General features: G+C 45.5%; 1 protein-coding gene across 1 annotated transcript; it reads right to left on the bottom strand.

Annotated features, from left to right (window-relative positions):
* Positions 1–1,625: 1,625 nt before the first annotated feature.
* On the bottom strand, positions 1,626–7,734 carry LOC118211149 (RNA-binding protein 15-like). Its single transcript, XM_035388062.1, has one exon. The coding sequence runs from the start codon at positions 7,552–7,554 to the stop codon at positions 4,942–4,944; it is 2,613 nt and encodes an 870-aa protein (XP_035243953.1). The 5' UTR covers positions 7,555–7,734; the 3' UTR covers positions 1,626–4,941.
* Between the last annotated feature and the right edge of the window lie 3,772 nt (positions 7,735–11,506).

Below are 11,506 nucleotides of genomic sequence, written 5' to 3'. Positions count from 1 at the left end.
ATAAAATACAAAAATAAATCTATAAAAATACTCATATGATATTCCAAGTTTTTTTAACCACAGAGGAGAGACGGGTCTCCATGTATACGCACCTCTGCAGCAGACGGCCATTACAACTCCTGATTAGCATCTCACATTACCTGACGTGACCTTTGCTGAAGTGCGTCGAAGATGTGACCACGCCCTCAAAACACCGCCTCCTTGTCACCACAGAGCAAGAGGAAAAGGTGACGTAGGTCCCTCCAGCGGGAGAGGAGGAGCAGAGGACCACGGAAACAGCAGGACAGGGGTCCCCCATGAGGTGGACAACACAGCTCCACGCACGGAAAATTCACAAGGTCTTTCCTCTTGCTTTCAGATCGCCGACAGTGGAAACACTTCAATTCCTGGCCGGATCAGTTTTCAAATACGGATAATCTTTTCAAAATCATAGATAAAAAGGAGAAAAAAAAAACAACAAAAGCAATATGGATCCCTGTACAGGAAATCAAAGCGACTATGTTTCTCTTGTTTTTGTACAATTCCCCCGTTCACACGAGGAGACACAGAGCAGAAGATGGTGTCGCACGGATGGGTGGGCAGTGTGCTGGGGTTGCCGGGGAAACCGCAGTCATCAGGACACATGCAGAGGAGAGGAAGGCAGTGCTGGCGCATAAGGCTGGGACGGCCAGGGGCCCCCTCCAAATCAAAACAAGGACAACAAAGGAAAACGCGAAACCCAACTCCTAGCCCTGACCCCGGGGAAATCCTCTTCCTTCAGGCTTTAGAATGAGAACCAAAAAAATCAAATAAAAAAAAATCAAACCATAACTGGAGAGAAAACACAAACCAAACGGCCAGAAAGGTGAGTTAAAGGACCGCTCCTCTGGAACTGGTGACGGGGGCGTCAGAACCGGCTCCAGGCCCCTCTGTGGCGGGAGGAACCCGCTCTCGAACGGTACTCTCCTGGCAGTGCTGGAGCCGGCTGCAGGGGCCATCGGCCTAGTACCCCCGTACACGGCGTGCGCGCCCCCACTTGTGTGTGCACGGACGCCGTCGGGTCTATTCCCTCGCTCAAATGCAGAAACGGGGCACCACAGGGGCCAAACATTTAGGTACTTTGGGAGGAAACCACCCCCGCCACAACCTCGAGGACAAGTCGACCGGGACCAACAACAACAACCACCCAGGGAAGGCCACTGGCTGCGGGGGGCACCCGACTCTCCGGCCCCGTTCTCCGGTTACACTGGAGCGTTTCCCCCGCTGTGTTCACACCGCAGAGCAGGACCCCCGGGCTCTAGGGCCAGGGGGGCGGAGCCAATACACGTGACCCCGCCCCTACCCCCGCTCCGCAGGTGGGGGGTGCAAATCAGGCAGGCGAAGGCAAGCAGGCATTTACCGTGAGACCATCAGGAACTCTTCGAAAAGGGGGAGGAGAGGGATGAACAACACTGATGAACAACACTGAAAGATGGCTTTGCCTTGCTCTCACTCTATTTCCTCTCCTTCCTGGACTGAAAAGGCGTGCTTTTCTTTCTCACTCGCAGACAGGCGGCCTCTTAAAGTGCGGCAACAATTCCTTTCGCAACACAACAAAGGTCAGAATGGGTGTCTTCAACTCACTTCCAAGGCAGAAACATGTGTGTTTTTTTTTTCCTCAAGAGAAAGACAATTTATTGATACTGAAACAAAATCAATTAAGTGCGTGTGCACTTTTTTTGTGTGAACAGCTACTTCTTAGCTGCATAGGTGCACAGACGTGTTTCCTCAAATATTTTTTTTCCCCAGAAATCAGGTGTACACAGCACAAAGCAAAAGGTCATTTTTTTCCACTTAAAACACGGGAAACTGGCATCACAAATGCAGTTACACAACTTCTAAGCTGCTCTCTTAGTGAAAATGCACAAATACTATACGGAAAGCTTTCTCCATTGCCTCATCAGAAAGGCTCCCGTATGACTTTACACAAGCTTTTTTTTTGGTTGTTCCCAGGCACAGAAAGTCCATCTGTCAGGTTGAATTTGTTATCCAGTCCTGTGTGGCTTGCTTGGAGCTGAAGAACATGTCAGAGAAAGAATACAGATGTTTTAAACAACATTTGATTGCACCTAACATAGAAATCTGACAACAGTCCTTTTTTCTTTTTTTTTTTTAAATTACAATATCCATGTATGATTAGAAGTCTTTTCAAAATTAACCTAAAATTGAAAAGGGGGCAATGGCACCAACAAGTTGCTAAGTATGCTATTTTACATTATCTAGGGCATTCCAAACATTATCCATCAAAAAAATGCAACCTGGCATAAAATCTAAAATTGATTTGAAACACATTATCAATTAACATGCACCAAACACGAAGCCCATATCTCAATTGTCCGGGTCAAATGTTACGTGGCAGGCTTAAAACACAATGAAAATAAAACATACAGTACAAACTCGTTCCAGAAGCATCTGTTCTGAAGAAATAAACATGTTATCTAAAAAAAAAAACAACAAAGGTATAGGTGCATAGTGAAGTTAAAAACCAACAGTTTCTTTTGAGTGAACTTCAAAATAAGGCCCTTTAATATTAGATAACATTAATGTGCTGCCACCGGCAACAGTTTCACAAGAGTAATCAAAATGCACATCTGGTTTTGTTGAGAAATGTCAATAACCATAACGAGAGAATTTACTCAAAAAAGGACTCAAATGCAAATATTTCACCAAACTCTCATATACCCCATTGGGGCATTTTGTGGGGTTACAAGCAATCTGGAAATTGGGACTTAAAAAATGAACATTTGACCAAACAGGGATTGCGCACTTCTTGAAGGATAGTATTTCTGGCAGGCAATTCAACCATTACAGAACAATACTGATATCTGTAACCCAATATTTAAAAGGGCTTCCTGCTAGAGATATCCCTGTACTCAATGGCTATTAATAGACTATGTACCAATAGCGGTTATGAATTACAACCAGATCTCAGTTCGTCTAATATTACACAAGCTCCATTAAAGACCATGATGGTCTCACAGGCTCAAATGGGTATGGGACTATAACAGACCATCTGTCAAAATAAAGGGCCATATTCCTGTCCGAATATTATTTGTACTTATTCCTTCTTGCATTTTTTAAGTGGTGAGCCAACTGAAGACTTTACCCCAGTCGATGTGGTTGAGAATTTGACTAAACCGTGAGCAAACGCCAACCAACATTTCTCACTCTTTCAGTTAAAAAAAAAAAAACTTGAAGCACAGAATTATTTAATTCTTGGGCATTTCATATAGCCTAAGTACCTTCATTATCATTCAGCACAGGGCCACTACAAAACGTCACAAACAATCTAAGATTTTGTTTAGTGAGCTTTCTGTTTTGACATGTTCAAGCACTTCTGTTATTGCAGATGCAACCTTACTGACCTTCAACATTGATCTCGGGCATTTACTGGTGCCAAGCCCAAAAATAAATAACTGACAGAACTGAGAAGGGAGAAAAAACATGCTTGTTGGATTCTGAACCATAAAGCGGGTTACTGAAAGTGTAAGAAACCTGTTAATAGAGCCATTGCTGTGAAAACTAAATCAAGCAGGTACTATTAAATCAAGCAGGTACTATTAAGAGCATTTAACGTTTGATTAAAAATCCTCTGAACTGCAGAGGTACTCCTGTTTAGACTGTCCATCATGGGATACAAAGTATTGTATGCCCCGATAGACTTCCCAGCCTCTATGCATACCATATTTTCTGTATGCTTCCTGACAACTGGTGACAATGGCTGACATTATCCTTAGTGAACAAAACTGCAGTAACACAACACACAAGCACTTTGATCCAGTTCTGATAAAGCAGAGGTGATGGAGCCAGTTTTCACTTTCGTTTCTGATTAAATGTTTCACAAAAAAAAACAAAAACCAATAACAAAATAATTTGAAATAACCTACAATTAAAAATAATCTCTTTATATTTACGTACATTTTCAAATCCAAATTAAATTTGTCCACTTGATTTAGCACCTAGCCTAAATCAAATATATTCTCAATTAAAGTCTTGTCACACGCTACGGGTTTTAATCAGGACTTCGGCCTCCAGAGTTAAAAAGTAACGGTTGTTTTTTTTCAGAGGGGCGAAAAGTACTTTTTGTTTTTAAGGTGATTAAAAACTACTCTAATTCTACAGTAATGTTTAGCGTAGCCTTGTGTCTGTACAAATAGCTTAGGCTATGCTTCATCCAGCAAAAGGATGGAAAATGTGATTAAATCCTGTTGACTGCAAGTTACAGCTGAACTTTTCTGTTACGCTTTGATCAACTGGGAAAGAAAATTAGGTCTATATGCTGATTAAGCGGAGCGGAGGCAGTATAATACCAACTGTCAGTTGCATAAACACACACATCACAGTAGACTTGGTTGTGTTTCCAAAAATAGAATCACATCCACATAACAGAAAACCTTATGCATTATGGGATAATGAATCTCAGACCAGTCGCGACTCAAGATAGACTTAAAAAAAGATTTTAACACATAACTGTTGCAAACTTAATATTCCATTTAAAAAATGTGCATTACTGGTGAATCTGAATTCATGGATGAGAAGGCAGACTTTCCAAGACCCAAATTCTAAATTGACAGTTAGCTTGTCTAGAAGAGTAATTTAATCACGTATGGATTAAAATTACATAGTTTAGTAATGCCTTCCTTAAACCAGAAAATCTGACCATAATGTGAGTGTACAACCAAATCACACAGACGTTTTGACAAATCTGAACCATTTTACAAGAGAATGCCAAAATAGCTACACTACATTCCTTTCTGTTTGGAACTCCATTTTGGGGGAAAAAAAAACCTGGACATTTACGATTGCTATATCCCAGAATGCAAAAAAGAACACATGCAATGTTGCTGATAAATTATAATACATTTTTTTGTCTTGTTGATGTTTTTTTTTTTTTTCCTTTTTTTTTTTTTTTTCCTTTACATTTTACGACGCTCCTCGGACGATGATCATGACCAGGTAGTCCTCTTCTGTTTTGGCGAGGGCCTTTGCGGAGGAATCCAAGAACTGTTGGGAGAAATCACAGGGGGGGAAGGCGTGGAGGACTCCAGCGTTGTCTTTGTCGCGGCTGCCGCCCACGGGCAGGCTGATGACTCCCGCCGCCTGCTTCTGCTTTAGGTAGGAGACCAGGTTCCTCAGCGGCCGCTGGGTGGAGGCCGCCTGGTCCGACGCCGACGATCCCCCCTCGGAGCTGCCCGGCACGGCCAGCAGGACGGAGTAGCCGCTGGGGCCCGCCACCTTGATGCGCCGCGTCACCTCGTCGAGCTTGGGCTGGTCCAGGCGCAGGCGCTGGGTGATCTTCAGCTGGGCCACCTTGCCGCCCGTGGAGCCGTCGATCAGCAGGCCGGTCGCCACGCCCAGGTCGCCCTCCAGGAGGTGCATGTTGGAGGGGAAGTTGCTGTTCTTCAGGAGCAGCATGCCCTGCCAGGCCAGGCTGAGCTTCTGCCCCGCGCCGTCCTGCTTGGCCAGCTGCGCCGCCTTGGAGGAGCCGGGGTCGAAGCGCTCCTCCTTCTTGGCGGGGCTCTTGCACGTCTCGCTGACCTTGCGCTTGCGCTCCCGCTCCGCGTTGGCCGCCCCGCCGAGCCCGGCCGCCGCCGCCGCTGCCTCCGCCATGCCGAGGGCCTTCATCCTCTTCTCGGCGGGCGCCCGGTCCAAGCTGGAGTGGCGCTCCCGGGCCGGGGAGGGCCTCTCGGGGCGCAGGGGTCGCTCCGAGTCGCTGTAGCGACCCCCGTCTCTGCTGCTGCCCCCGGGGCTGCGCTCCAGGGAGGGGCAGTGGCGGCGGCGGCCGCGCTCGCTGCTGTCGGGCGAGCGCTCCAGGTGCCGGCTGTCCTCCAGCAGCCGCCGCTTGCGGGTCTGGTCGCGGTTCTGCAGCTCGCGCTCCCTCTCCAGGGACCAGGCCTCCCGCGGCCGCCGCTCGCGCTCCAGGTGCTCCAGCGGCTCGAAGGCCGCCGCCGCCGCCGCCACGGCCCGCACCCGCTCCCGGACCGCCGGCGCCGCCCACTCGGCGGTGGGGTACAGCTCCCGCTCCCGGAAGTGCAGAGGGGGCGGAGTCCTCTCTCTGACCCTCAGCACGTCAGGGGCGGCGCGGTGGACGAAGGATTCCGCGACGAGGTCGTAGTGGGGCAGCGGCAGAGGCTGCAGGTACTGCTGCTGGTAGCGGTGCTCCGTGTCGGCGAAGTCCACCCTGAGCCGGCGCTCGGGGCCCCCCAGGGGGAAGCCCCGCATGTGGGTGCACGCCGCCTGAGCGGCATCCAGGCTTTCATACTGGATGTAGGCCCAGGTGTCCCCTTTCCTGTAATCAATAGTCCTGATGGTGCCAAACCGGTCAAACTCTCTGGCCAGTGCGGCGAGGGGGACCCAGGGGCCCAGACCCCCCACCCACAGGCGGGTGGTGGGCGTGGCTTTGCCGTAGCCAATCTTGATAGGGTTGCGGCAGACCACTTTGCCGGACATGCTGATCTTGGCCCTGTGCGCCATGTCCAGGTTCTCGAACTTAAGAAATCCGTAAGTGCTGGTCTGCCCCCGGCTGGGTCGCTTGATGTCCACCTCCGTGATCACGCCAAATCTGTCAAATGCCCTCCGCAGGTCATTCTCAGTGACTGTGATATCCAGATTGCCCAGGAACAGTGTCCTGTTGGCTCTCTGATCATCTTCCGGGGAGATGAGGTCCTCTTCACGGAAAGCAGCACGCTCTGCAATGTAAGCAGGGCGTGCCCTCGCTTCATAAAAAGCATACTCCCTTTCCCTCTCCAGGTCTCTGGGTAAGGGTGGCGGTGGGGGTGGGGGAAGGCGACCCAAGGCTAACTGCTGCAGCCTGTAGTCTCTGTATCCCAGGCCAGTCGGCGACAAAGGTCGTTGGGTATGCAAATGTCTGTGCCCTGCCACTGTTGCATAAGTGTCCTTTTCAATGGGAGAACGACTCCTCCGTCTATTCATGTATACGGCTTCAATTTTTAAAGGTCGGTCATAAAGCACCAATCTCCCCCGGGCGTGTTTTGCAGCCCTGGCATCTTCCGGTCGCCTAAAGTTCACAAACGCCACCCTCTCATCGCCAATCCGGCTTATTTTAACACTCACGTCTCCGAATTTTTTGAATTCGTGAAAAAGTCCATCTTCTATTTCCTCGTCGCTCAACTGTGAGCCCAATTCACTAATTTTAAGAGTCTTGTACTCACTTTCGGTACTCGGGAGCGAAGGCCGCTGTTCCACGCGCGCATTGGTCCTTGTAGTGGCCAGTTCGAGTGTAAGGTTCGTGTGGTTCTTGCTGCTCGAGCTGGCAGCAACGTTGCTGTAGCCGTGGTTACTCCCAGTACGACTGGAAACATGACCATCGAAGTCCCGACTTTCACGTTTTTCTGCCAATAAACTCCTCCTAGCCGAGCCACCGTCGCTTTTGGTCGAGCTGTTCCCGTTGTTGCTGCCACCAGACACCGAAAGAGCCCCCATTTTCTTGCTGGTCGGGTGGCTTCCTCCCCTGTCTCGAATGTCATCCACGGCCCGTGAGCGTTTTTTCACAGGCGACCGTTCCTTGCCTTTCATGTTTGCAATTTCTACTTGCAACTACTTTTACCCCGGCAAAAACAAAAAATACCTAAACGCACTAACATTCACTGTAAATATTCAATATTCTATTTTCTAAACGATTGGAAATTTTTTTAACAGTCAGTGTCCTTTCCTCAAAACACCGCATCCGCCATCTTGAAGCTACACATAAGTAACCCCGCCCATCATCGCGACTGGAAAACCAAAAGAGTAGAGAACATTTCATTGGTTTAGACTAATGCCACTCAATACGGGACATTTTTCTCTTGTTCTCTTGAAAATGGCTGCGTAGCTGTTCACAATTTCTTGTGCTGTTTTGATTTTCAGATATTTAGTTTTCCAGGCGTAGTGACTGTATTGTGGTCTGAGTGCATGACGTAAAACTGAAAGTCACTCGTTAATTTCAGAACCCCCTATATCGGATTGATTTGAACTTCCTGATGATTTCTATACGAAAGAAGGTTATAGGTTGTAAGTGAGAGTGAAATGAAAGTGAACTTGAAATTGCTTGCGACTTTTTACAACACATTTCGGAGATAAATTATTTTCACTAGATTATTTTCTGAGACTGTAAAAAATATGAATTTGGCATATAAAATGCCATATGATAGAGATAGCTGTGCAGCTTCTCTTGCTCATGCCAACCTATAGCCTTAATGCATACTGTACCACCGTGTTCACTTCCTTAAAAAACTGAACAAATTGTGTCATAATTGAACTTGGGTGTTGTCCATACGACAATAAGCTACTCTGCTTTTCAATTATTTCTAGGATTCAACTCCTGTGTTGCCCAAACCAAATGTTGACATAGGCTATCTGTCAAGGCTCTCAGCTAAGTGTGAAATGGCTATTGACAAAGCAACCGCTGTTCACAAAATGAACATGGGGACCTGCGGTATTTGACACACCCTCTGTCAAAGGATGTACATACTTTATGTTCAAGGTTTTGAATATTGAGCAAAATGTGTCCTAAAGTTGTACTTACACCAGCTTGCAAGAAGATGGCGTATGTGCAACACCTCAAGTATGCTATAGCCTAGTCACCGATTCCTGTTACCACTAGACTCTTAATTCTTTAACCAAGGCGCTCTGGTTTGTGCAGAGTGATTTGAACCGTCACAAAATACAGGCTATTTTATATTCGAAGACAAAGTCCTTAATGAAAAATTCCTCATGAATTTTAATAATTATTTAGTAGCTTATCCCAATGAAAATATGTTAATGGGTGTACGTCAAGAAGTTAGCAGAGTTCTATACAACCCTGGATCAGATGCATATTATATGAGCATTTATAGTTACTTTATTTAGATGTCTTTACAGTATTTTCAAATGCAATATGTATACCAAATAAATAAAATAAAATAGAATTGAAGTGCTCAACTACATTCTCATGCACATTTGCCAGTAAAATATAAATACATAAAATTGGACATTTAAAATATGTTCATCAAATGCTTTTCAAATGGGTTGTTTTTGCTGGGACTCAATACATTACGATCACTTGGCAAATATATACAGTATGACTGCAAATATATGGGGGAAAGGTTGCATTGTGTTTTGCATTAACATAAATGTATACTGAGGCTGTGCTTGTGTATATTCCAAAAATCTGAAAGGAATTTCAATGCATTATCAAATATGCCCTGAAATAAAATACTAGATATTTGAAAATGCTGTATGCCAATACTGTATATCAAAAAAGTTTATTAATAGTATTTGAAAAAGTATTACATAAACAGTAAATTAGTGTTTGTAAAATCATTTATAGCTATCTCTTAAACCAACAGTGAAAACTACTGGGCAGCTAAAGACTGAATATTTTTTTATTTTTGGTTGCATTTTATGGTTAAAGTTAGAAATAGGTGGCAACCAGTCAATATTTCACATTCCCCAAAAACATTTGTTTTAAAGTCTAAAGAGAAACATCTTCTGCCAAGTGCCCAAGGTACATTTGGAAGTGTGCTCTGAAAAAGAAGACAAAACAGTAAAAGGTACTGATTAGTACCCAAACAGAACATTATTGTACTTTCAGAATACATTGTCAAATTTGTTTCCTAAACAACAAAAATGTACCTCCACTGTACCTTTATTTCTGAGAGTGTAGTGTAGGAGAGATCTGGGACACTTATTCTAAATGTGCGTTTGTTTACGTCTTCCTTCTGTCTTTTCCATCATTTTCCCATAATGAAGTCCTACATAGTTGTTTTTGCATAGTAGGTTTTGCATAAACCTGTGCAATTTATTACAGCCTACAATTGATTTTGCCTGAAATGGGTTTCAAATTTTTAAAAATAAAAACTGTTGCCCTAAACAAGCAATCTCTAACCATACTGAGTGCATTACAGAGGCTTAACATGTAGGGAAAACTTTCACTAATTCAGTTATTAATTGCACAAACACACAAAGGCTTTCAGGCTACCTATGTGATTGAACAACTAACAGCAATTAACTGAACTTTCATACTTATATTTAGCAATTAATAACTCGACTTCACAAGCTGCCTGAGATGTTATAGATTCATATTATTCCATAATGACTGCTGCAAGGGTCTTCTAAATACCAGCTATATAGTACAAAAATACAAAGTACAAAATAGTTTTTATTTTTGCTTTTTACCACTTTGTAGTCAGGCAAGGCCTAAGAAGCTATCCAGTTCTGCTTTTTTTTTCTGACAGGTTGCACATTTTTGCCACGCGCAACCCTAACGCCGTCTCTCTGGCATCGAGTTAAAACCATAATCATCTGCCAACTGCTCCGCTCCTAATGGATTTTACGTCTACGTCTATGTTCGGTTTAATGAGGAGAATTGAAATCGGGACAGCAAACAGCGACCACAATAAAAGGGGGTCTGGGGAGAAGGGGAGGAGATGTTGAATTCTTGCTCACCTCAGCCACATGCTGGCTGCCACACTCTGACAGGCGTCTGATGAATGGACGGCCTTGTTTCTCTAAATGGCAAACAGCACTGCGGGCTTCCATCGGAGTACAAGGCAACCTGATTTACTGGGGTAATAGGTACAAGATGACCGATGCCCTGGACTCAAAGTTTCCCCCCGCCATAAACGCCAATGTCATACATTATATTTTATGACCACTTAGGAGACTTAAAACGTGTGGCAGGAAAAATACTGCTGGCTTAGCGCGTGCTCGACCAGAGGTGTGGGCACTCTGTTTGCCCTGCTCCGCACGGCTCTAACTGCCTGCAGTATGAAATAACCTCTGGAAGGTCACTGTCCATCTGCCCCAGGGCACTAAAAACACACAGCTGAGACTTCAAATGCATTGGGAGGTGTAACCCAATGGCATACTGTGTAGCAGTATCCCGAGACATAATTCTGAATGTCAAGATTTAAAAATAAGAAAAGTGCTTGAACAGTATTCTTTCCATGTATTACATCAGCCAGCGCCAAGTGAGTCTCCTGCCTCCAAGCTGTTATCATCACTCTAAGGTTTTTCATGGTATATCTTATCCTCTTAATCTGGGATTTAATCAGGGGATTCTTTTCGGCTAAGCCTAGCGCTGCCGTCCCCACCGGCCTTGCCCGAGCTGAAGGGCGGGGGTGTGGAAAGCGTTTCTGACAAGCCAGCCCCCATTTTATATTGAAACCACATGGTGTCTGCTCATGCAAACATACCGCACAATCTGAGAGACTGGTAGTTAATGTGCACGGTGGAGGATGTATTTGCAGGGGGGTGGGGGTGGGGGTGGGGGGGGGGAGGGTTGTTCTGTGCCTGGACTGTTATATTCGCTTAGACATTTCAGAGAAAGTAGTGTTGAAAGGTCCAACCAGCACTTCTGGTATATTTTGAAGAAAAAAAAAAAAAAACATCATGCCAATCGGCCTGAAGGAGACGCTTCCCTAGAACCGACATCCAGTTATTTGCACCAGATGGGGCTACGTGATGCAAACAAATGGGAGACTGTCAACTGAAATCGGTCACTACTGTT

The sequence above is a fragment of the Anguilla anguilla genome, chromosome 13 (assembly GCF_013347855.1).
Source record: "Anguilla anguilla isolate fAngAng1 chromosome 13, fAngAng1.pri, whole genome shotgun sequence".
Classification (NCBI taxonomy): Eukaryota; Metazoa; Chordata; class Actinopteri; order Anguilliformes; family Anguillidae; genus Anguilla; species Anguilla anguilla.
Note: the sequence above shows the minus strand (reverse complement) of the source record. Positions and strands in the feature narration are given on the sequence as shown.

Coding starts and splice junctions, on each gene's coding strand:
- LOC118211149 (XM_035388062.1), bottom strand. CDS start 7,554: ATGAAAGGCAAGGAACGGTCGCCTGTGAAAAAACGCTCACGGGCCGTG.